Below are 27,803 nucleotides of genomic sequence, written 5' to 3' on the forward strand. Positions count from 1 at the left end.
GTTCATATGTGTCTACATTGCCCACAAAAACTAAATTTTAATATATGCAAATCAACATCTAGGAGCAACGGGGACATTGCCATTACACCTACAGACTTACAGGGTCAGGCAGTGAAACCGTCATAATGCCTGGCCCTGTCAATCAAAGTGTAGAGGGCGCAGCAGTTGCAGAGAAAGCAAAGCCTCCATGTGTAACGGCAACACCCCCCTTGCTCCTAGAGGCTCATTTGCTTATATTAAAACCTAAAAATGTTCTCAGCAATGTGGGCACATATGAACATGGGACCAACAAAAATGCCATCAGCTGCCAAGCTCACATGCAAGTTTCCGTTTCATAGGTACAAATCTGCTGACAGATGCCCTTTCAGTAGGGTCTTCAGCAGTGTGTTGGCAAAGCTAATGGCAGTAGAGTCATAATTATTCCAACAGTGCTGAAAGGTGTGATAAGTTAGAAATGTAATTGAAATTATTCATAATAGACCATGTTCTACATTCAATTGGTTGTCATTTGCTATTATAAAGGAGTCATTCATTGAGCTATCATCTGAAGGCGTTTTTGTATAAGAAACATTTACTTGTGCTTTATTGGTCACATTGTTAAGACATTCAATATATTCTTCAGTGGCTTTCGCAAACAGAAACCAATTATAGGACCAACTCTAGCCTGCAAGCCATCAGGTAAAAAGAACCAAACCATACTGTCAACTAAATTGGAAAACGGGATAGATATATTTGATTGAAATAATGCACCAGCCCAGCAAAAAAAAAAAAAAAGACATTTTCTATAAAGCCCAACTAAATAAGAAGTGTGAAACAATATCTCAAAACCCTTTTGAAAAGTTTCTGATCTTCGCTGCTTCACACAATCTACTGAAATTAAATTACTGCACTCGGAGAAAGGCCGATTTTCACAGAACTGGCAGGGGAATAACATGACCCAGACTGGGCAGCAAGCACTCAGGCGCTGGGACAATATATTGTATCAGCCAGCAAAGTCATAATGCTCTCCAGTCTAATGATATCTAATGGTAGACTATTTTCTTCAGTGTCTTTATGTCTGGTAGGCTGGAAATCGAGAGCTTTAGATGGTAGGCACATTGCTGTAAGCGTATTGCTCAATTACACTTCCACAGCACGTTCGTTTTGTGTCATGAATATGGTACCGATTCCTCTGCTGCCTTGCTTCTTCCAGAAAACTTATCATAGAAAGATAAAAACTGATTATGGGCTTCGAAAAATCACAGATTTATACAAGTCTTTATGTGTCCTCTGCACATCAGCAACATGGTGGGAAGAAGGACTATTGTTTGCGGTGCCAACTATATATATATATATCTGGAATCACTCTGCAATGCTGTGCAAGCGTTTGACTAATACAGCAAGTTTCTGCTTCTCTCTTATCTATTCCGCTCTATCTCTTTCCTTGGTAATGACCCTGCTAGTGAGGCAGAAATTCAATTATTTTGTTATTTCCCAGAAATTTAAATACACACTTTTACAGCCAAATCACCTTGCATAAAATTCTCTCATCTGAACAATTTCTAAAGGGCGTTTATGAAGATAAGTAAAGTGCAGGTCAATGGCAACTTGCCAAATTTCGTCTGGCGTCCTCCCACTAGACCCCGATGGCCATCACCCGACTGCCCAATCTATGATTTAGTTGGCAAGTCAAGTATTCTCCAGATCTGACACACACAATCTCTGACCTCTGTGTGGTAGTGTGAGATGTGAAAAAAAAAACTGGTAAAATGTTGTGCAGATGGGAAGAAAGTGCAAATTGCCAATTAGCGGGAAAGCACCAGTTATTTTCGAAATCTATTTATTGCCTTTGCAAGATTTGAAACTCCTCACAAATTAGGTGTATATTATTAAGTTATGCTGAATTCCCTGGAATAAGGCATGTTGTATATAAAAAAAAAAAAACAGAAAATAAAGTACATGTTAAGGCATTAACTACATGCCATAAGGAGTTTATTCTAGAACTTTGGTACGGGATGGAAATCTTGCCTGCTTTCACTCTTTAAATGTGTAACATTATTTTTACTATAAAAATATGCTACACTTTGTGCTCATTATCATGTACATACTGCATATAATACAAGAGCCACTAGGTCTACTGCAGTGTCAGTAAAGTGAAGGCGTCGTTCATAGTGGATGAGACATTTTATAACTGAACAAATGTTCTTGCACAATAACAATCCTCATAATGCTGTCTATATATTTGTGGTCTGTAAAAAATAACAAGAAACGCTAAAAATTCAACACTGGAAGCTAATGACTACATTATAACTCATCCACATTTAACTATGGGTGGAAGGAAATCAAGTGCGCAGAGAAGAACAGGAGCAGAAGCTTGAGTCAAATATTCATTCCAAAGATTCCAGCGTGAATTGACCTCAACTTCACATCACAAATGAATGCGTTGATATAAGGCAGAACAGGGGATTTCTTTGCTATTGCTAAGAGCAATCTGGCAGCTACCAAAATATGCACATCCCAAAGACAAAGTATGAATGCAATCAGTGTAAAAATGAGGTTCCTTTGGTCCACCAGAGTAAATGGTTCTAAGATAGTGGCAAGTTGTAAGGACTCCAACCTCCATCTACAGAGAAATTGTTCAGTTCACGTCCATTTGTCATTGCATTGTAAATTTTGCTGCTATCATTGCATACACAAGGCTCATCATAAGTCAAGTCTAATAGGTTCTTACTGAATTCCAAATAAATCTGTATGCCAATTGTGCATTTGCAAGCTCCAATACCTGATTTGTGGGCCACAACTCCCACAGCCGTGGGAGAAACACCGTGTGGCTAAGCAAAAGTCTATTGATTAAGGCCTCATGCACACGACCGTTGTGTGCATACATGTCCGTTGTTACGTTTTCCGTGATTTTCTGCGGACCCATTGACTTTCAATGAGTCCGTTGAAAACTCAGAAAATGCACCATTGTTCATCCGCGTCCGTGATCCGTGTTTCCTGTCTGTCAAAAAAATATGACCTGTCCTATTTTTTTGATGGACAACGGTTCACGGACCCATTCAAGTCCATGGGTCCGTGAAAAAACACGGATGCACACAAGATTGTTGTCCGTGATCCGTGTCCGTAGGCTACTTTCGCACAGACGGATCCGCAGATCCGTCTGCATAAAGCTTTTTCAGATATGAGTTTTCACATCGTGAAAACTCAGATCTGACAGTATATTCTAACACAGAGGCGTTCCCATGGTGATGGGGACGCTTCAAGTTAGAATATACTAAGAACTGTGTACATAACTGCCCCCTGCTGCCTGTCAGCACCCGATCTCTTACAGGGGCCTGTGATCCGCACAATTAACCCCTCAGGTGCCGCACCTGAGGGGTTAATTGTGTGTATCATAGCCCCCTGTAAGAGATCAGGTGCTGCCAGGCAGCAGGGGGAAGACCCCCCTCCCTCCCCAGTTTTAAATTCATTGGTGGCCAGTGCGGCCCCCCCTCCCTCCCTCCCCTGTATTAAATTCATTGGTGGCCAGGCATCGGGTGCTGCCAGGCAGCAGTCATGTACACAGTTCTTAGTATATTCTAACTAGAAGCGTCCCCATCACTATAGGAACGCCTCTGTGTTAGAATATACTGTCGGATCTGAGTTTTGACGATCTAACTCAAATCTGATGGAATATTCTAACATAGAGGCGTTCCCATGGTGATGGAACGCTTCAAGTTAAAATATACCATCGGATTGGAGAAAACTCCGATCCGATGGTATATTAATAGGGACTCCTGACTTTACATTGAAAGTCAATGGGGGACGGATCTGTTTGCAATTGCACCATATTGTGTCAACGTCAAACGGATCCGTCCCCATTGACTTGCATTGTAAGTCAGGACGGATCCTTTTGGCTCCGCACGGCCAGGCGGACACTAAAACGACTTTTTCCTTCATGTCCGTGGATCCTCCAAAAATCAAGGAAGACCCACGGAAGAAAAAACGGACACGGATCACGGAACTACGGAACCCGTTTTTGCGGACCGCAAAAAAAAAACTGTCGTGTGCATGAGGCCTAAGACTAGAACTTGGGTACAGCAGAACCAATATTAAACAGCTAAATACATGAGATACAAATTAACAACTAACCTATAAAGTGCATCTTCCTTGGAGTTCCTCGGTTGTAAAGTCCCTTGTTTACTGCTTTGGCTTGATCTTCCATGTACTTTGTGCTTGAATAATATATTTCAATAGAAGCTGCTCAGTTCTTTGAGTCCAATGGAGATCGCCTTTGCCGGTGGTATGTTTTCAGCTTGAAGGATCTAGTGTGCCTGGCTTGTAGTAAGTGATGTCACTATACCATGACAGTGGCTTGCACAGAAAAAACTAGCTAGTTTGCTTACAGTAATGCCACAAACTACAAGCTAAGTGTGCTAAACCCTTCATGCTGGAGACCAGGTGCTCTTCATGCTGGGGACCAGGTGCTCTTCATGCTGGGGACCAGGTGCTCTTCATGCTGGAGACCGGGTGGTCTCCATTGGACACACATAACGACCAGCTTTTATTGGAGTCCATTATTCAAGCAACACATACAAGGAGGATCAGACATATGGGATAAACAAGGGACTTTACAGTGGAGACTCTCTGAGATGGATGCACTGCATTAGTTAGCTGCTAATTTGTAACAAATTAATTTTGCTGTTTAACACTGGTCCCACAGTTCCCAAGTACCAGTCCTATATCTTAGCCTTTTGCTAGAGCATAGTAGTTTGCGTGGTGTTTCTTGACACCCTGGAAGTTGTGGTCTGCAATTCAGGTATTGGAGCTTGCAATTGCACAAATGCCTAGGAATTGGTATCTTTCATTATGGAGGTCACTAGGACCCACACCCTATTTGCTGCTACAAACATTCCTTTGCCACAAAGGTAACAGAGCTGGTATTCAATCTACAATTTTGTGCTTACAGTATTAGAAGTCGTGGATGCGGCCATATCGGTTTTGTGGTCCATAAATCGCGAATCTGCAAAATACGGATGCGGTCCATGTGTGCTCTGCATTGTATTTGTGGAGCCATTTTTCAATTGGTCAGTGGTCTACATTTTGTAGACATAGAATAGGGGATCATTTACTAACAGATATAAGCCACTTTTTGGCATGTATTTGTTGCAGATAGTGGCGCAAGGGTTATTTGGGCCGCAATCTGTGACTTTTCTGGCATGGGCGGGTCGGCAGACCAGTCTCATTTTAAATTTTCTGGGCCTGTTCAAGGTGTAAAAAATGGTCTAAATCTACGCCAGCAATGGAGCTGGCGTAGATTTAGACAGGTGGTGAGTACACAGAAGCTGGCACCTCTACATACCTTAGGCGCAGCCACCGCAAGCGCAAGGGGTATTAAGACCAGCGTCGGTCTTAATAAATGACCCCCACAGTCTGTATTTTTGCAGAATGGACATACGGAAATGCTTTCTGCATTTGTACATCCGTTCCTCAAAGGGATAGAACATGTCCTATACTTGTCTGTAAAATGCGGACCCATTGAAATCAAATAGTCTGCATCCGCATTTTGCAGAACCGTAATTTGTGGACCTCAAAATGGGGCCTAACTGAATCAATTCATAGGACGTAGACCCTAGTGGCAAATGATTGACTCCACTTCAGCTGTCTGATAGATCTTGACGGCCCATTATTACGTCAGGGCATGGGCGCACTGAGGGATCCTCAAGTAATCTGCGGCCAATCCGAACCTATACTAATAGCAGGCATTTCAAAGAGAAATTTATCAGGCTTTGGGGGAAATAGAACACTTGTGTACCAAAAAGCTATTTCTACTGTGTGGTGAAGGTGAAGTGTTCTCATTAGGACGCTGAATAGATGACAAATAAATTACATACCAATGACTGCCATTAATGGTTCTATAAGTAAAATAATAGCAATGACGGCAGCTTTATAGGCAAGTTATTATATTACTGGTACAAAATGTTTACAGCACATGCGTTCCATTTTAATTATTCCAATAAATAAGTAATATAAATTTACGACTACTATTTTTTTTTGATTCACATTAAAAAATGATTACAAAATGTATCAGGGTTGAAATATGCATGAAGGAAGAAGTCATTAAAATAGGAAAACACTGCTTGCTACAAGCACGTAATAATATCAGGTAGATTCATTTTCACTGACAGATGAATGCTAGTATGACTGGCAGGAGCAAGCAAGGGGTTTTGGGAAAGAATACATTAGGACGTTCTGATAGTGTAATACATAAGTACACAAGGCAGCGATTGGGGACCACTGTTGCTCCCCTCTATAAGCAGCCTGACATAGTCAGGGATGTACTATAAATGTAATAAATGAAGTTGTTCTAGCAAAAATATGCACACACGGAGGTTGCAGACGCTACTGTCAGACAGCACATCTATTAAAATGCAGTGAGTTTCTAGCTCAGAATACTATTTCATGCTGGAGGGCTTCAGGGAGACATATCCCAGAATTTTATGAGTTTTTATGGTACTAACATTTCCTGAACAATGACAAAGCACCATGAATACTTACAGGTAGCCGAAAGGACAGTATTTGTCACAGACCACGGGCTTGCACTTCTTGGGTCTTGGTCGGCACTGGCAGATCTCACAGTTGTGGAGATGAGTCTGAAAGCCATAGGGACAGTCCAAGGCACAACCAGATATAAGTCCAGTGCATAGCTCCTCTCCTTTAAAAGAAACACAAAAAACAAGTTATAGTAAATTAGAGTTTACTAGAAAACAGTAGGTAACGGTTATTAATTCCATTTTCTTGGCTGCCAGAACTGCAAAGTCAAATTTGGGACCAGGGAAGTAAATTGGGCAATGGTAACAACACTTTGACAGTATTTCCTTGGACAGACAATAGAGACCCCTTGCCATAACACAGACCTCAAGAATAAACTATATTTGAACATGACTAGGCAATGATAGCTGACTTTAGGGGGAAGAGGAAGTATAGAACATATATCTTGGTGTCTTAATGGGCCTAAAAGCCCCTCTTCCACATAAAAAGACGATGGTGTTATGGCACATTGTTACAGATTTACTGTATTTTATAGGTCTCAGGCTTTAAGCTTTACTTCTACTACGTGTATATTGGACCCATGGTATGCGCTCATTTCTTCCATTATAAGTTATTTTTTCATAGTTTTTTTCATATACCCATATACATTTAGATATTTTTTTGGTTATACTTTAAGAGATTCAACCTTTGGGTGAAGTCTGCAGCACGTCCATAGGAAATTGGCATATAATTCTTCTTACAAATCCTCATGGCGTTGCTGTGGCGGTAGGCAGAAGGGTGGTTGCCCTGGGTGCCAAACTGCGAGGAGTGCCCGGCTGTTACAGACAACGTAATTCAATCTGTGGCAGGTAGTGCACTGAGCGCATCCTGCCACTGCCCCAAAAAAAAGTACTGGTGGTCATATTTCTCCTTCCTGTAGCTATGCATCTTCTGCGTGTCCACAGAATAGAGGACAATACTTGGCTTGCCCCATGTACTAGCAACACACGCTATGCCACTGTAGTAAGGCTCTATAGTAAACCTGTTGTGACCCAACATTCTTAGTATACTGACACACAATCATATGGAAAAAATGCACTTTTTCAAAAACATTTTAGCCTTCATTAAACAAGGAATTATTTATATGAGAGGACATCACTTTGTCCTCCATTTCATTTCCTCCCTTCCTTCAAAATGTTTTGTTTGCCTTATTGACGAGTATAGTGTTTGCAAGATAAAGAAAGCTTTTGTCTTACACATGGGGAGAAGCAAAATGTTGCCAGGAGAAGTTCGACAGTAAGCAGACCTGTTGACTTGTCAGGAATGTCTCATCATTTCTCAATTCAGCTGTTTCATCAAGAACACAATGCTGAATTAGGTGATTTGGCAAAATACATCTAGAACAATGAATTAAGTGCTTGGCATGAATGTATTATTCTCTGTCAAACAAAACGTAGACACCAAGGCTGGCCAAACGCAGTAGACAGGTGTTGGCCAAATGCTCATTCAGCCGATGATATCTCCCCAGACTCCCAAACAAATGCACAGTGTTCATGTGTTCTCAATAGGGAGAGCGGAGTAAGCTCCTCTGCTGATATCTCAGGGAGTTGAAGGTACCTCAGAAAGTCTGAAGTCTGTCACCAGTGATATCTCTATGTAACCAAGCCCAGCGCCAAGTAGGTACTGTTCACCTCATTACAATGGCACCCTTGTTTTGTTGATCCACAGCTCTCCTGCAGAGAGATTTCCACTTTTTATCCATATGCAAAAGAGGGGTTTAGTGCAATAAGAGTGCTGTAGTTGTGTTTGTTGCACCCAAGCTTCACTCCTTTCTCTGTCTGACTCCTTTATCGGAACATTAACAGGGCCGGGTAGTAGATACACAATCTCAGGTGGCCCTGTATTCTCTCGCATGCGTTGGCCGTTTTCATGCAAAGATGTGAGCAGTGCAGACCTGAGTCTCTGGTGGAACTAACAAAAAAAATTAAGGAACTAGGCATGTGTCTATATGAAATTAACCGATGCATGCACATGAAAACAGGACCCTGCAAGATTACTTACCTACTGCTTAGGTCTTCAATCAGTGGTCCGAGAGAAGGACAAGAGAAAGAAGTGGGGTTTGGTTGCAACAAGACCAACCGCACTGCCTACTCTCCTGGGGATACCTATTTAACACTGGGCTTGGTTACATACAGTTGTCTCAGGTGTTAGACTCCCTTTAATCTAATGTGTACAGCCAGCTTAACCCTTTAGTAACCACCAATACGCCTTTCTACAGCAGTCTAGAAGGGGTCTTAGGCTAGGCTGCTGCCTTTTTACAGCATTGCACTGCAGGTGAAAGCAGGGGCACGGCTCTAACATTAGAGCTGTGCTCCTACTCTAATGGCCCAACCGGCAGAAGCGCGTTTCTAGGCCATTTAACCCCTTACATGGACTCTGGTCACTGTGCCTTGAGGTTTTCCTAAAGCATCACACATTCCAGACTGAAGTCTATCTGCTCTACCATAGAATGATGTGGAGACAATCTGACGTGGAATCTGTTCTTGCCAGAGCTCTGAACCATGTACAAGTTGGCACAGATATAGGCGGCATCAAGAGCATCTGATAGAGCACATGGGATCTCACCCACCCTGGCCTCCTTACAACCCAAGTCAAAGATTCTGAATTTAGGATCTGGTACACCCTCACAAAAATGGGATTTAGGGTAGGTCTTGTTTTTGCAGCATCTGTAACAATGGGTCTATAGCCTATAGTTGCCAGTACATTGCGAAAATCAAAGAGCATGAGCATACATTTTGAAAGAGAGCTATGGAAGGGAGATTAGAAGCTTCAGCCACATTCCTCCTTAATCTTCCATTACCAATGCATCACAAAAGACCTACCTTGTAATCTTAATCCAGCGTTGGAGAGCAGCAAACATCTTGTCACCTACCTGGTACTGGACTGGAAGAACTGGAGGCACTTACCAGTTCACATTGCCAGGACTTTTCTTTTCTCAATTGTATCCCAAATCAAAGGTCATGAACTTATAGTCTATCCCCTGTTAAAATTTCCTATTATTGCTGTGAATCTGATCCATATCACTTAAACACCTCCTGATCATGTACCTTCATTGCACAAGTGATCTTTCCCTGCTTAACTACTAATAAAATGTACATGACCTGCCTACCTACCTACATGACCTGCCTGTGGTCCTGTTTCACGACAAGGTATGCACCAAAAATAAAAGACTACACATGTGCTGTTGTAAGACCCAATATCAGACAGCCCACATATCTGACACGCAGCAAGAGGAGATACAGAGGACAGTGCAGCACCCAGAAGGAGATGCAATGAGGTGGTGTACTGGGTGGGGATCAGTTGGACTGGGTGTGGATGAAAAATGGAGAGAGGTGTAGTGGCAGAGTACAGGGAAGGTCTACCTGTAATACCACTGACATGTCCTTAACAAGCTCCACTAATGGAGCGCACTGGTGGAATAGGAGGAGTAGGGAATCCAAAGAAAGCAGAAAAAGAGTCTAAAGAGAGTCCAGAGAAAGCATAAAACACACCTAAAGCCATCGCATTATTTATTTATGCATTTGGCAATCATTTCTATGAATTTTTAGACTCCTGGATACCCCCTTTAACATGTGATGAATGAATAATGTAATGAGATGAGACAAAATCTTATGATGTTACTGCTGTGTAGACTGCGAAAAATATAGGTCTGACACAAGACACAGCTTTCAGTGCTAGGAAGCGCTGACAGATAGGACAGCAGTTTTATATGCTCTGTAAGAGACGCTTTAGGACACAGATAATATGCTCATCATTTGTGAATATCCTCATAATGGAAACAGTGAGTAAAAAGACAAGCACACAATTTTCCTACATGCTGTACGAAGATGAAAGCTCAGTAGGTATAATTGTTAATGATTAAAGGACTACTTTCTATTTATGATATGCACGGAGGAATGGAGGGGGTCCCTGGAAGCTAGGTCTCGTTTCAGATACATTTGTGCTTAATTAAAGGTAGTTTTACTTGGTACCATCCTAAATGTGCACTTCAAAAACCGCCATTCAGGTAGTTAACACAAACCTCAATAACGGCTTGCATCTCTTTGACAAGCCGCAACATATTCTACCGGTGAAACCACCTGATACTTTGCAGTTTCACGCTCCCTGAAAATCACAGAAAGAAACAATTAACCTCTGCAGAGAGGGGTCCTATCCTAGTGGCTATGTTAATTTGACCACAGCGAGAGGCACTTAACTGCTGGGCATGGAAACCCACTGATTGTACATAATGCGTTCAAGGATGATAGCACCCTGCTGGATGCAGTCACAATCAGTGATTTATTTGTACTCTGCTCCATCTAATGAGAACAGACCCCCTGCTGGGTCCGAGTGGTACAGGTGTTTATGCATGCTTGCCACTGCCGCCTTGTACAAGGTCATATTGATCCCTCAGGTTTCCAATCAAAGAAATTCAATGCTGGTGAGTCTACAAGAGAGACCCTTATTCCAAGTAATTTACCTGCGTGAAATGTATTCCTCAATTAAGAGTCACTCAGGTATTCTTCCACATTAATCTCAGGCTGGACTGCTGAACCTCTTAGCGCTGGTGACAGATGATGTGCCAAAGCCATGAAATCTTGCTCCTGCTAGCTAATTTATTGGACTGAACCTCTGTGAGCTTGATTTAAAAAAAAGACATAAATGGGTAATGGGATACCAGTACCAAAATATATAGGAGCAGGAGCACGGTCCTACATATTTATTGACTGACTTACATTCTTCTAGGTAGCACCCATCATATAACTGTAGGTAGACTTAAACACAATCCTGAAATGGGTGGCTTCATGCAATAAAGGTATATCAGATGATGTCACAGGGCGAAGCAGTGTCAATATTTTATAGGTATTAAAAGACCAACTTTAAAGGGTTGTCCCATCAGGGCAGCCTCTGTCCATACACCTTAGGCTACTTTCCCACTAGCGTTTTCAATTCCCCTATTGAGATCCATCATAGGATCTCAATAGCGGAAGAAAACACTTCAGTTTTGTCCCCATTCATTGTCAATGGGGACAAAACGGAACTTAACGAAACAGAATGCACCAAAATGCCTTCCGTTCCATTTGGTTGCACTCCCATCGCGGACGGAATAACTCTGCAAGCAGCGTTTTTCTGTCCGCGACGTGGTGCGGAGCAAAACGGATCCGTCCTGACACACAATGTAAGTCAATGGGGACGGATCCATTTTCTCTGACACAATAGAAAACTGATCCATCTCTCATTGACTTTCAATGGTGTTCATGACGGATCCGTCATGGCTACATAAGACATAATACAACCGGATCCGTTCATGACGGATGCATGCTGTTGTATTATTGTAACTGAATCGTTTTTTGCAGATCCATGACGGATCCGAAAAAAAAACCTAGTGTGAAAGTAGAATTAATAGGACATATGGATGACATAGGAAGATCCCTATACGAGTTCAAACAGTGCCGCTATATTGAAGCGGCTCCCACTCTAGCCATATAAATGGCTGGCATGTTATGCTACATATCCCCTGCAATGGCCACCATAGCAAAAATGGGTGGACAGATATAACTTTCCTTGCAAGAACATCTGATTGTCAAAGATTGTAGAAGCTGGACAAGTATCCATTTAAAGGACATCTGTCAGCATATTTGTTCCTATGATGCTGGATGACCCGTTACATGTGCGCTTGGCAGCTGAAGGTATCTGTGTTCGCCCCATGTTCATATGTGCCCGCATTGCTGAGAAAAATGAAGGTTTAGTATAGGCAAATGAGCCTCTAGGAGCAACGGGGGAGTTGCCGTTACACCTAGAGGCTCTGCTCTCCCTGAAATTGCTGCACCCTCTCCACTTTGATTGACAGGGTCAGGCAGTGAAAAAGTCATAATCCCTTACCCTGTCAATCAAAGTGCAGAGAAAGCAGAGCCTCTAGGTGTAACGGCAACTCCCCCATTGCTCCTAGAGACTCATTTTGGCATATACTATATATTTTTCTCAGCAATGCAGGCACATATGAACATGGGGCCAACACAGATGCCTTCAGCCGCCAAGTACACAGGCAACAGGTCAGCCAGTTTCATAAGTACAAATCTGCTGACAGATGGGGCAAACTACAATTGATGTGGGTCCTTCCTTTCATCTTCACCTGTCTCAGGATAAATGGAGCAAGGTAATAAGTTTGGCAAAAAAAATCGCATCGTTGGACGTGGTAAGAAATGCAAGGTTTGTTTTTAAACCTTCTGCGACCAGTAAGAAACGAACCTCTAGACAATTCTATTCCATGGACCATTATCCGTCTCCTCTGCGCTGAAGCACAGCATACGTGAAAAAAACCTTGAGCGTTAAACATGGTGTCTGCTCTGCAGGAAGCATGTTCTGGAGTAGGAGCAGAAGGAAAACCAATTTATAGCTCAGAGGCTAATTTTTTGCAGATCCAATTCGGTACAGCCCCTTAGTGCTGCTCTGTTCTACCCCTGCCTCCTGTACCGAATAAGCTCTTGGTTTTCCCTCCCCTGCAATGGAGCACTACTATGTCCTGAACACCCGAAGCCAATGGAGACTTCCTCCCCTTTGTCTGCTTTGACATGGCAACTCCTCAAATAGGTCAACCTGGTCTTGATGGCTTCCCATTCCTCCCAACACAAGCAGATAAGTGGAGGTATGAAATCAGAAGCTGAGCTAAACCCTATACAATCTCTAAGCTGTCTGTCGTGATAGCTTCTGCAGCCATAGGTGGAGTAGGAACCAACTCCACAGTTTGAGGGGCACAATGGTGGCAAAATTACTTTGTGGGCTCATAAGGGAGATCATTATTTTGGGAGAACAAAGGGTGCTTATTACAATGTGTTGGGATAAACAGGGGCAACTACTGTAAAGGGCACTTAGTTGGTATTATTACTGTGTGGGGGACACAAAAAAATGTAGATTACTGTGGGGCACAAAGTGGAGGCTGGTGGGCCGCTAAGCTGAACTTTTGAACCAGGGCTCATAAGCATTAGCTGTGCCCATGGTCCAACGGGGCATAACTATTTTATTAATTTTACTCACATTTATAGCTCTGCCATATTCCACAGTGCTTTACAGATGTTATCATGGCTTGCTGTTCCCAACGGGGCTCAAAATCTCTATTAGTATGTCTTTGGAGTGTGGGAGGAAACTAGAGTACCTGGAGGAAAGCCACGCAGAAACAGGGAAAACATACAAACTCCATGATATTGTCCTTGGTTGCTATGCAAGGCAAATCAATTATTCTAGTAAAACTTTCTGAATAAGCCCTCTTGTACATGCATTTCATGTACTTTTTAGCACTTCTCCACAGGCTCCATCTCAAATTGTTAGCTTTTCCTAAGCTCAGCTCCAGAAGGGGCCAAGACTAGCTCCTAAAATGTCCTCCCGCACTCAGAAGCACTGCACCTTTTGCCACAGCTCATAATTGTGTTCCTGCATCAACTGATGTATCAGTCATGAGTTAGCTTCTCAAGTTCTCACAGTCTCAATACTATGATCAATCATCTGCTCCTCCATGAGACACGAGAACAGTCAGCCTGTCTACAAATCCCCTCTTCCACCCCTATCCAACAAGGAGGGCAGTAGCAGAGCGTTTAAGACATTATAAATCAGACTTTACGCTGAAAAGTATGATTAGTGTTGCCATCATTAAAACTGTGACATAGTCAAATTTTTATTTGTCACACATTGTTTGCTCTGCTCTGCGTAATATAATCCCTCTGCGAAACAGAATAGTGTATGTTTCTTTTCAGTGAGTGCAGAGCAAGTGTAGTAGCCAGATACATAACAGGAGGAAGTGTCTGATAGGTAGAGAAAGAGGCATTTCTTTTGTAATGTCCGTACAACAACTGGAGTGCACATTTGGAATTCGGCTTGTCCAAACCGTCACTTGAAGACACCCTTGGCGATAGCTGCTTGCCTTTGTTGCTCATAGGAAACCTGTCTAGTGACATCAGTTCTTCAACTGTGTCTACTAGAAATAAATGCTGTTTTATCGACAAGAACACATCCCAGAGAGTGCAACCAAGCGTGATGATTTCACAAGAAATTCTATCAATGCATTCGGGACAGGTGTAAACTCCCATGATAACACATGCAACAATATTTTCATGTATAAAATAGCAACTTATTAGCACTTTCCGCATCGGTTTGTTTTTCTGTAAACAGAAACGTGTAGGAATGCAAATCCATACTAATGATGTCACTTTTCTCACAGCTCCAGTCATGCTATCTATGCTAATTATTGAGACAGTTTAACCCTTTCTAGGTACAAATGTTTATTTAAGTTTTTTCAAAAGCAAATTATTTCTCATGATGGAATAGTATAGTTTAAAGCGGGTTGCAATTTCTATGCAAATAAATGAAAAGTGCTGAGCCTGACAACCTTTGAGAATCAATTTCCGAATCTCTGAACCCTGCTGATCAAATGTTGGAAGTATACCCAGGGGCGGATTAGCCGTAGACCCTATGGAGAAATCTCCCAGTGGGCTGATGCCTAGGAGGACCACCCAAGCTCTCCTCATAGCCACCAGCCGGGTTCATAATGAACCTATTCTCTCTTATGTACCTGGCCAGCGTCCTCCTGAATTTAACTGTATCGACGTCCTCAAGACAGTAATACAGTCGAATAATGTAGAGCAGGTGGCAGTATTTTGTGCTGCACTATGGTATTTGTTTCAGCTGGGAAAGTATATTGCTCTGCAATATGGTATTGCTTACCCTGACCACATATGGTGGCCCTGCCTAATTATGTTGCCCCATCTTCTGTCAGTTTGAACCCACCTTCAACATATGGCCACCATATGGATGCTATTGTATTTAGATCACATAGGATGGTCTAGAATGGATACAAAGATAAGAGACCTTCTGTGAAGTGCCACCACACTTCTGTTAAACCTGGGACACAAGCAGAACTAGAACACTTTGACCCTTATCCTCCCTTTGGCCCTTATCCTCCCCCCAGGCCTCATAACTCTGGTGCAGCCTGCCTCTATGATATCACTTCACGAAGCCTAAATTCCACCTCAGGGCTCATTTACATGAACGTAAGGGCTCCGAGCCCGTGCTGCGGGCCGCATACGGCGGTTCCGCAATACACGGGTCACCACCCGTGTGCATTCTGCATCACGGATGCGGACCCATTCACTTGAATGGGTCTGCAAATCTGGAGATGTGGTGCGGAACGGAACAGAAGCACGGAACGGAACCCCACGGAAGCACTACTGAGTGCTTCTGTGGTGTTCCGTACTTCCATTCCGCAAGATGATAGAACATGTTCTACCTTTTTGCGGAATGGACGAATCGTGGACCCCATTCAAGTGAATGGGTCTGTGATTCACATGCGGCTTCCCCACGGTCGGTGACAATGCATTGCGGACCGCAAATTGCAGTCCTCGGCAAGGGCCCCTTACATTCATGTGAATGATCCCTCAGTCTAAAATATTCTACATCATTGAAGCTAAAACCAGGTTTCCCTCCAAATCCATCCGCAGATGCATAACAATGAGATAAAACACAATGTGAACTGCACTTTGCACCTTTGTAAAGGAGACTCACCGCCTGTGATGTCTCTCTGTAGAATATTTTCTTAATACTTGTAGAGAGATCATAACTCTTTGCACTACACACTTCGCTCTCCCATAACACCTTGTTATCAAATCCCTTGCTGTTATCTTATGCATTATGTTTCTCACATTTCCACTCTGCTGTAGCTTTTGGATTATAATATAAAATGAGTGAATATTATTAACCAGCAATTGTACCCTGCGGGTATTAACACTGTAGTCTAACAATACTATTACAGTGGTATATACCAATGTGTACTACCAGGGTAGCTTTAGAGCCTGGTAGCTGAGGGCACCCACCTCTATTAAATGGCTCTAATTGTTCTTGTCTTTTTTTTAATGCAGTAGCAATTATTATTATTATTATTTTTATTTTTTTACACTAAGAGTAGCCATATTGGAGGCGTACACTCCCTTCCTTTATTCTCTGTATAGTCAGTGCAGCAGAGTGTGTGCTTTGTGGCATCTGTAATGAGTGGAGTCAACTGTCAAAGAAATGTCACGGAGTTCAGCTCCTCCTTCTAGAGGCAAGGGATATGCATACAGCTAATATTTGTCTATACTGTATCGTTAGCCTTTCCTCTTAGAAGGACATGTCCTGATACGTGTATCATAAAATAATCCGATTTTTTAAATAACATGATGATTATGAGCAATCACCCATTGGTTGTGTTGTGTATTGCAGCCTGTCAAGGCTTTTGCTAGAAACTGGAGTCCTTAAATGTGTTGAAGCTGTGTGCAGGATCGTAATTCATGACAGCTACAGCAGCGAGGAGGCTGAGACAGTGCTGAAGTAATCTGTCCTGCGTGGTATTAGGGTGGGTTTTGTGTGCACTAATAGGATGGAGGCCATTTTTTCTCCCCAAGAAAATGAGCCATTACAAATAATAAAAGCTATTTATGAATGTGTTTGTCATATTTAACGAGGACCTGTCAACACAAAATGCAGTGCAGTCTGCAGGCAGCATGTTATAGAGCAGGAGAAGCTGAACAGACGGATATATAGTTTTGTGGGAAAAGATTCACTAAAACCTGTAATTTATACATTTATATCTCAGCTTTTTCCTCCTCCTATCAGTACACAGGGGAGGTGTTATCAGTGATTGACAGCATTGTGAGTATAAGTGTACATACAGTGTACATACAGAGATCGCTGTCAGTCACTGTACCAATAGCTCTTCACAGGAGGTGGAAAAAACTGAGATATAAATGTATAAATTACTGGTTTTACTGAATCTTTTCCCACAAAACTATATAAAAATCTGCTCGGCTCCTCCTGCTCTATAACATGGTACTTTCAGATTGCATAGAATTTTGTGGCAATAGGTCCTCTTTAAGTATTTTCGGGAATTTTATTAATTCCCGGAGAACCCCTTAAACCAAATTAGGGCTAAGGTAAGGCCTCATGCAGACGACCGTATTTTTTTTGCGGTCCGCAAAACGGGGTTCCGTTTTCCTGTGATCCGTGACCGTTTTTTCGTCCGTGGGTCTTCCTTGATTTTTGGAGGATCCACGGACATGAAAAAAAAGTCGTTTTGGTGTCCGCCTGGCCGTGCGGAGCCAAACGGATCCGTCCTGAATTACAATGCAAGTCAATGGGGACGGATCCGTTTGACGTTGACACAATATGGTGCCATTTCAAACGGATCCGTCCCCATTGACTTTCAATGTAAAGTCTGGAGTCCCTTTTATACCATCGGATCAGAGTTTTCTCCAATCCGATGGTATATTTTAACTTGAAGCGTCCCCATCACCATGGGAACGCCTCTATGTTCGAATATACTGTCGGATATGAGTTAGATCGTGAGACCTCATTTCCGACAGTATATTCTAACACAGAGGCGTTCCCATGGTGATGGGGACGCTTCTAGTTAGAATATACTACAAACTGTGTACATGACAGCCCCCTGCTGCCTAGCAGCATCCGATCTCTTACAGGGGGCCGTGATCAGCACAATTAACCCCTCAGGTGCCGCACCTGAAGGGGTTAATTGTACTATCATATCCCCCTGTAAGAGATCAGGGCTGCAGGGGGCAGACCCCCCCCCCCCCTCCCCAGTTTGAATATCATTGGTGGCCAGTGCCCCCCCCCCCCCCCCTTCCATTGTAATAATTTGTTGGTGGCACAGTGTGCCCCCCCCGCCCCCCCTTCCTCCCTCTATTGTAATAATTCGTTGGTGGCACAGTGTGCGCCCCCCCCCCCCCTTCCTCCCTCTATTGTAATAATTTGTTGGTGGCACAGTGTGCGCCCCCCCCCTTCCTCCCTCTATTGTAATAAATCGTTGGTGGCACAGTGTGCACCCCCATTGGCCCCCCCTCCCTCTATAGCATTAACAACATTGGTGGCCAGTGTGCGGCCTCCCATCTCCCCCCCCCCCCCCCGATCATTGGTGGCAGCGGGTTAATAGCAATAGTACAATAGTAAAAGATTCATACTTACCTGGGAGCTGCGATGTTCGTGTCCGGCCGGGAGCTCCTCCTACTGGTAAGTGACGGTTCATTTAGCAATGCGCCGCACAGACCTGTCACTTACCAGTAGGTGGAGCTCCCGGCCGGACACGAACATCGCAGCAGCAGGTAAGTATGAATCTTCTACTATTGTACTATTGCTAAGTAACCATGGCAACCAGGACTGTAGTAGCGTCCTGGTTGCCATGGTTACCGATCGGAGCCCCAGTGATTAAACTGGGACTCCGATCGGAACTCCGCTGCCACCAATGATGGGGGGGGGGGGGGGAGAGATGGGAGGCCGCACACTGGCCACCAATGTTGTTAATGCTATAGAGGAAGGGGGGGCCGATGGGGGGCGCACACTGTGCCACCAACGAATTATTACAGTAGAGGGAGGGAGGGGCGCACACTGTGCCACCAACGAATTATTACAATAGAGGGAGGGGGGGGGCCGCACTGGCCACCAACCTATTGTTACAATAGAGGGGGGGGGGGGGGGCCGCACTGGCCACCAATGATATTCAAACTGGGGAGGGGGGGGAGGGTCTGCCCCCTGCTGCCTGGCAGCCCTGATCTCTTACAGGGGGCCGTGATCAGCACAATTAACCCCTTCAGGTGCCACACCTGAAGGGGTTAATTGTGCTGATCACGGCCCCCTGTAAGAGATCGGGTGCTGCCAGGCAGCAGGGGGCAGTCTTGTACACAGTTTGTAGTGTATTCTAACTAGAAGCGTCCCCATCACCATGGGAACGCTTCTGTGTTAGAATATACTGTCTGTTCTGAGTTTTCACGAAGTGAAAACTCAGCTTTGAAAAAGCTTTTATGCAGACGGATCTTCGGATCCGTCTGTATAAAAACTAACCTACGGCCACGGATCACGGACACGGATGCCAATCTTGTGTGCATTCATGTTCTTTCACGGACCCATTGACTTGAATGGGTCCGTGAACCGTTGGCCGTGAAAAAAATAGGACAGGTCATATTTTTTTCACGGCCAGGAAACACGGATCACGGATGCGGCTGCAAAACGGTGCATTTTCCGATTTTTCCACGGACCCATTGAAAGTCAATGGGTCCGCGAAAAAAAAACGGAAAACGGCACAACGGCCACGGGTGCACACAACGGTCGTGTGCATGAGGCCTAAGGGTACTGGTTTTCAGCAGTTCAACAGAGGTGGCTGCTGACCCTGTCCCAGTATACATGGCAATGCTGACAAGAACTGTGAAAATTACTGATGAGTGAAGCGAGCTACAGATCATAGATCCGAAGTCGCTTTGTTAAAAAATTCAGATTAATGCAGTACGGAGATCCATCGCCGATGAGGCAAAGTTAGTTATTCTCTTTGTTCCACTTTAAAACTTGGATCCAAACTCAGCTCCGGTTCCAAGGTACCACTCGGAACAGAAGCCGAGTTTGGATCCAAGTTTTAAAGTGGTTTATCACTTTAAAAACCAAATCCCAATGTTATTCAAAGAAGTCTCACGCGACTTCGCAAATAACTAGCTTTGCCTCATCGGAGGCCGTCCATTTTAATGCATTGATCTGAAGTTTTGTACGGAGCGATTTGGGATTTATGACGAGAAGCTTGCTTTACTTATCACTAGTGGAAAAAAATTTATTGTATATTTTCCAATATTTTAATATATGAATAGAAACATATAAAATAAACTATTTTTATATGAAAAAAAAAAAACAATGTAAATAATACAAAATAATTGAAATGATAAATAACTTTTGATAATAAAGGAGGCATATTTAGGGAGTGTTGTGAAGAAGGTGAGGCCATCAAAAGCTTTTAATTTCTTGAACTCGCTTGTTGAAGGGGGACCACATCCCAACCTTTGCTATGGGATGCTACTTGTTATTCCTGGGTACATAATACACCATTGTGGTTTCTAGGCCTTGCCCGTCTCCTAATTGTAACACACTCATTAATTTGATCAAAATTGGGGATTGAAAAAATAGATTGCTGCAGACAGATCAAGAACTTAATGTAAATGGATGCATTCTGCACAGTGAATACATCTACGGTATTATGAATAATTTAGATACTAGTGAGAACACGGTCCTACGCTGCCAAATGGTAATCAGCAGAGCTAAGTGAGTGAACACAATTTTCTCTTCCTCCTTTTTTGACTTATAAAATCTATTACCACTCTTAGGGTACTTTCACATTTGCGTTAAACTTTTCCGCCATTGAGTTCCGTCCTAGGGGCTCAATACCGGAAAAAAAACTATCAGCATTCTGAATGGAGAGCAATCCGTTCAGTATGCATCAGGATGTCTTCAGTTCAGTTACTGTACGGTTTTTGAACAGAGAAAATACCGCAGCATTATTTTCCATTGAAATGCATTAATGCCGGATCCGGACCCAAGTGTTCCGTAAAAACGGATCCGCAGACCTTTAAAAATGTGAAAAAGATAAATACCGGATCAGTTTTTCCGGATGACACTGGAGAGATGGATCCGGATCCACATCCGGATCCGTCTACAAATGGTATCCGTTTGCATACAGATTTCCGGATCCGGCAGGCAGTTCCGGCGACGGACCTGCCTGCCGGAAACCAACAACGCAAGTGTGAAAGTCTCTTTACACAGAGCTATAAATATATGTGTTGATTTTTTAAGACAAAAAGTACTGATCCAGATCCTAGACAGAGGTGAGGTAGAATTACCTGCTCTGGATGTGGGCATAAGAAGACTTCTCTGCAAACCCCATGCTGTGAGTGACATATCTGCCCCTTCTGTGTTTATACTTTATACCAATTTTGCTCTAATCCTCGATATTTCACAGATAACAGAGAGTGGCTCTTTCTTAGTCTGCAAACAAACTTCCTTTGTACTAGGCTTCAAAGATAGCAAAGCACTTTTCTGCCAGAAGCTCAGAAGTTTACGAGATTCTGAAAATGGAATGCCATGGATACTCTCCATGATATGCAGTCCCAATTCAAGACAAGAAAAAGAGGAGGAACAGGTATTGACAATACTATTATACGTCCTCTGATCCAGAATTACTAACTGCAAATATCGTCAAGCCAAAAACAGCTCCGATCAGCATACAGGCGTGCAGCAGGCCTCTTCATGGAGTTTCATTCTGCCTTACCCACCGGCCTCATGCACAACCATAAGCATTTTGCGGTCCTTTAGCTGTCTGCATTTTTTTTGCAAAGGGTCCGCGGCTTGCACTTTGTGCAAAGGACACACAGATCTGAAAAGCACACGGATGACTTTTGTGTGCTTTCTCCATCCATATGTCTGCTTCACAAAGGATAGAACATGTTTTTTTTTTTTTTTATCAGATTCCACCTTTTATTTTCCAAAGGAGCTGTGAAAAATGAAAGGTGGAATCTGATTGGTTGCTATGGACAACTAAGCCAATTCTACTTTACACCAATTTCATAAATGACCCCAAATGTTTTTTTGTTTTTTTTTAGATTTTATTAACATTTAGTAAAACAGACATGTCAGGAGAGGTGACAGGTCCCCTTTAGGGCTGTTTCACACGAGCAGATGCCGTGCGTGACATCCGCTCCGTGAATGACAGCCAAGACCCGATGCAGACTGCAGAAGCACGGAGCATTAACATGATTGATAATGCTCCGTGCCTCTCTGTGATCTTTTTACTACGAAATCACAGTGAGATAAAGTTGTCACTGTGATTTCGTAGTAAAGAGATCACAGAGAGGCACGGAGCATTATCAATCATGTTAGTGCTCCGTGCTTCTGCAGTCTGCATCGGGTCTTGGCTGTCATTCACGGAGAGGATGTCACGCACGGCATCCGCTCGTGTGAAACAGCCCTTAAGTATCAAATTAGGTTAAGAAATGCAGTTCAGGGACAAAAGAATACAAAACGTTGTCAAACGTTCCCTCAGTATTCAGTTTGTGAAGTTTAGTACAGCATCGTGGATTATATGAATTAGCAAAATTAGACGTCGCTGTTCCCCATATATTTAGGTAGAGTGCAGCCGTTTCTACAGTAGCGCTAGGCCTCTAGGTACCAGAAGGGAAGGGATGATCAGGACATCTGCTTCAATATCATTTCAGCTCAGTTAAAGGAAATTAACACTACTGTTGAGATTTACTTCACGTTTGTCCTACCAGCTGTCAGTGCTGATGACTTAAGGCGGTTTTCTGGCACCATATTAAACTGAAATCACACCGCCCAGCACGTTGTTTAATAATCAGAGGATAGCCTAATCTATGTAAGAATCTAATTTTCTTTATTCTCAGTATTCATCCACAGTTATGTCCTGGGCGACAATGAACTGTATAGTTCATAGTGACAGTCAGCGCTGCTGACCACATATCCCAACAAGGTTTGGGCATGATGTCCTGCCCTTTTCTCTTGTATTGTACATTCTATGAAATAGACTTATGTCCTGAGATAACTGACAATTAGAAGAGGAAAGCCAGTGACTTCCAGAAGGCGTTTGGCACTTACTGGGATTTGCGGACTTACTTAAGGGCATTCACTCCTGAACTAAGCAGTCTTGCTACTAATGACATGCCATAGCGTTCAAAGAGCTAAACAGGAAAATAATTGGGTAATGATATGCTTAATCTATTAAAGGGATTAAACGGCCCAATACAGATTAGATTATCGGGGCGGATCTGCTTAGTTTGGTTTAGCCGTCAGACAGCCGTATGTTTTGTTCCTCATCCGTTCCACACGTTTGCGGAACAGGTGCCCACACACTAATTTCAATGGGACCACAAGAGATGCGGACAGCATAACGTGTGCTGTCCCCATCCGTTGTTCCGTTCTGCGGCCACGCAAAAAATATAGAGCATGTCCTATTCTTGTCCGCAACTGCGGAGAAAAATAGGCATTTTCTATGAGAGTGGCGGCCATGTGTGGTCTGCAAAATGCGGAGTGCACGCGGGCTGGTATCCATGTTCTGCGGATCCGCAATTTGCAGATCGCAAAACACATACGGCTGTCTGAATGAGCCCTAAGGCAAGGTTCACATAACATTTGTGTCCTACGTTCAACATATACGTTGGGAAAAAAAAAGAATTCAAAAGCATACCACACTGGGCTTTACCATCCTGCAAAATGCCCTCCAAAAATGTATGAGTTAAAGTGCATGTTTGTTTTTTTTACAATGGAACTCTACGGTGATGGATGGCACTGTATGGCATCCATCAGAGACATCCAATTAATGCATACTTTTTTTTGGATATGTTAAACGTAAGACAAAAATGTGATGTGAACCCAGCCTAATATGTATGGGGCATCATGATTCTCTCCTAACAGAAGATGTTGGGGAAACGGAAGATCGCAATGAATTTCAATGTCTGATCCTTTTGTTCTGGCAGGAGATAAGCAGCGGCTTATTCTCCTGTCTTCACTGACAACACGTGTATGTTTATATGTGTGTGGGGTAGTCAAGAGCAATAGCTGTTGGCTGAAAACGCATTTGGTTAACAGCTAATTAAGGCATATGGCCATCTTAATTCTGAGAACACCCCGCTAACATAAAACGGTGCACCCCACTGTCTATGGGCACATAGAGTACTAAAGGGCAGAAGACAGAAAGCAATAGAAAAGTAAAAAGTCTATAAATTCCAGTAAACAAGGAAGCTCTATGTATTTGTACATGGTAAATTAAAAGAAGTATACATGTATCCCACATTGCTTGGCTATGGTTTGATACATCACCTACAAAACCCACTGAAAACTGACTTACTTGTCTTACACTGACAGGTGCGGCAGCCATTCTGATCTAACCGGAATCCATAACTGCAGTCCTTCTCCGCCAGTGTGCAGTTTATCAACAGATCACATGTGGGGGGAGACATGGTGATATATGTAGGTTCTGCAGAAAATGAAAGGGATGTAGCATTTTATTAATACTGGAATGACACACATAAGATATTCAGATCCATAGTCAATATATGGTTTTCTAACAAACATTTAATGATGGATTTTAATAATTTTATTGAGTTTTGCTCACTTTTTTCAAAACTCTACTCCAGCATATTCTCTGTTGCTAAATCAATGCCCTACAACACTAAGAATTTAAGATTAAAACTAAAATAGAAATATAATAATATCACTTGATATTATTCTGTGCAGTGTTTTTTGAAGGAAGCCAACAAAAAGATGATTTTGACTTCGGCCCCTTCCTGACTTGCAGCGCAGCACCAGTCCTGAACTTCCAGCACTGCCGGGGTCACATAGCATTATATTGATTTTTGATGCTATGTAACCCTTACAGTTCTGGAATGTATTGGATAACAGTGACAGCATTTTGTCACTTTTATTATAAGTTTGAATTTAGTAAATCAAGTGCATAACGATGTTCTGCTGGAAACTGATCAGAAGAATTAAGCGTTCAAGCGTTAATCAGACTATGTAAAATAAGATTAATTGCAGTAAGCATTACAGTACTGTGATACAGCGAGGGGTTTTGTCTGGGAAGGCTAGTATTTTCCTCCCAACATGTGCGGCTGGGCTGGTTTCCAGCCAGGTGAGGTCAAATACAGGACCAGAGTTTAAGTGCAGGTCCGGGTTTTGGCAGCACCTGGCTGTCCTTAAATAGGCAGCTGGGCTCAGCAGCTGAGTCTCTGTGTTGGGATCTGATGTTTTGTGCCGGACTGGAGGGCCTGCTATGGACTACTGGAGGCAGAACAGCCAACAAGGTGACTTGTGCAATATGAACTTTCCATTGTGTGTGAATTAACACCAAAGACTGCAAATTGACATGTTGTTCTGTGCAAATTGAACTTTCCATTTGTGTGTGAATTAACACCAAAGACTGCAAAGTGACGTGTTGTTTGATGCAACTGCCGCAAGTGTGAATAAACACTGTAAGTTTGAGTTAAGAACTTGTATTTTGCCTCTGTACTGCATCCGCTTACCCCATCTACCAGAGCGAAACACCCCAGTACGAAAACTATAATAAAAATAGTCATATGGTCAAGAGTAACTAATCTCCTTGTAGACAGTTTCTGGCAAAGTTTTCCTGTACTAACTTAAGACCCTTATATATAGGCCGATTATCGGAAAAACAACTGCTCGCTCTCGATAATTGGCCCATATAAAGCATCAAAATCGTTTGTTTCTGAGTAAACAGCGATCTGCTGCACAGAATTTTTTTTATCTGTATTGAGACGAGCGACCGCAATAACGATCTCTGATGTCCATACAGACGAGATGATTGCTGCACATAAAGGTAACCTCTGTTACAATCAGGCAATTATCAGGAATGAACAATTTACTCCTGATGATTGACTGGTCAGTAGGATTGTGTAAAGGGGACTGTACAGAAAACAGGAACAATTAACAAAATGGCAAACAATATATTACAAATATGAAAGATTGTAAATTAGACTACAGGACCAATGTTAGTTATTGATAGGGCTTCAGTTAGCTAAGGATTAATCACTTCAAATATATAGAAACCTTGTGAAAAACTATCAGGAAATGCAGTAAACTACTAGATATAGCATCACAGCAAGAGGTGAATTTTCATAGGGTAACAGTTGTAAGCCTTGAAGACCTATCCCCTGTACTGAGCAAGCAATCTAAATAATTCAAGGCCTAAATTTGTGGGGACCGCGCAGAAGCTTTGAAAGACACATTTTAGCCACTTAGCTGCACTCCTGGCACCAATAATTTAATGACCTTTATTACGTTTTGCCTTACTTTTGTTTGTTGTCCCAGCCGCTGATATACTGTCCATGCTGTCATTACAATCGCTCTCAGTTTTCAAGAGATAAAATAAAGCAGACAAGGCAGTGAAATGGCTTATTGGTTTTACACTAAAAGTGTGACTAAAATATTTTTCTAACAAGAATCTGAAGCTGTAAACAGCAAGTGAAAAGTTTAAGGGGGAAGCGCTGTGCTCTTGGCGGGATTTCACTAGGTCACAGGGGAACTCTCATTTACAGCATTTGGGAATGCGCTGGACAAGTTTGGGTTAGGCTGGGTTCACGTTTTTCCCATCCTTTTAACGTATCCAAAACATATATGTTAGGCCTCTTTCACACTACCGTTTTGTTTTCCGTTTTGCGGTCCGTATACGGAACCATTCATTTCAATGGTTCCGCAAAAAAAACGGAATGTGTTCCGTATGCATTCCGTTTCTGTATTTCCGTTTTTCCGTTCCGTTGAAAGATAGAACATGTCCTATATTTGGCCGCAAATCACGTTCCGTGGCTCCATTAAAGTCAATGGGTCCGCAAAAAAAAACGGAACACATACGGAAATGCATCCGTATGTCTTCCGTTTCCGTTCCATTTTTTTCTGAACCATCTATTGAAAATGTTATGCCCAGCCCAATTTTCTCTATGTAATTACTGTATACTGTATATGCCATACGGAAAAACGGAACGGAAAAACGGAACCTAAACGGAAACAAAAAAACGGAAAAACGGATCCGTGAAAAACGGAACGCAAAACACTGAAATGGACATACTGTAGTGTGAAAGAGGCCTTAAACAGATGCATCAGACTGATGCCATACAGTGGCATTTGTTAACCATAGAGTTCCATTGTAAAAAAAAAACATATTTGTTTTTTCTACCGGACTGTGCAGGATACAAGAACGTGGTGTGCTGCATTTTTGTATCCTTTTTTTGTAATGTATATGTCAAACGAAGGCATAAAACGTGACCTGAACCCTCCCTTAGTTTCATAATGTCACAAGCCCTAGTTACATTAAAAAGATGCGCACGTATAATCGAAATTATATCAGTAGTGTTGAGCAAAGCGAAACATTCAAAGAAGAATTCGGTACGAAGTTTGGGAAAACTTAGGGGGTCATTTATTAAGACCAGCGTTTTACACACCGGTCTTAATACCCCTTTTAGCTGGCAGTGGATGCGCCGAATTTATGTAGAGGCATATCTATCGCCTGTCTAAATGGAGCTGGCGTAGATTTAGACCATTTCCTATTCCTAAAACAGGCATAGAAAATGATAAATGAGACAGGCCTGCCGACCTACAGTGAGCAGAGAAAAGTCGTGGATTGCGGAGCAAATAGCCTTTGGGTTGCAATCCTCAACAAATATACGTCAAAAAGTGGCATATATCTGTTTGTAAATGACCCCCTTACATTTTAAATAAAAACCAAATTATTTCACTCTTCATGGTAACGAATCAGGTTTTCCTAAAATGTCGGATGCACTTGTTACAAGGCGAAACTAAGTGTAGAGGAGACAAGCCCAGGAACGCAAGATCGCCCATAATGCCGTGCAGCCAGCCAATCTGCAGGGAGTGCGCTGGGAGACTTATGCTACATCAGTTTTATTTAT

The 27,803-nt window shown here is 42.7% G+C and overlaps 1 protein-coding gene across 1 annotated transcript in view; it reads right to left on the reverse strand.

Annotated features, from left to right (window-relative positions):
* The window catches only part of CRIM1 (cysteine rich transmembrane BMP regulator 1), a 772,316-nt gene that overhangs the window by 140,532 nt on the left and 603,981 nt on the right, over positions 1 to 27,803 (reverse strand). The window contains exons 8-9 of the mRNA XM_040429546.1: positions 24,233 to 24,361; positions 6,517 to 6,673 (exon numbers count right to left, since the gene is read on the reverse strand). Of these exons, the coding sequence (XP_040285480.1) occupies positions 6,517 to 6,673; positions 24,233 to 24,361 (286 nt within the window). The remainder of the gene's footprint in view (positions 1 to 6,516; positions 6,674 to 24,232; positions 24,362 to 27,803) is intronic.

The sequence above is a fragment of the Bufo bufo genome, chromosome 4, assembly GCF_905171765.1.
Source record: "Bufo bufo chromosome 4, aBufBuf1.1, whole genome shotgun sequence".
Classification (NCBI taxonomy): Eukaryota; Metazoa; Chordata; class Amphibia; order Anura; family Bufonidae; genus Bufo; species Bufo bufo.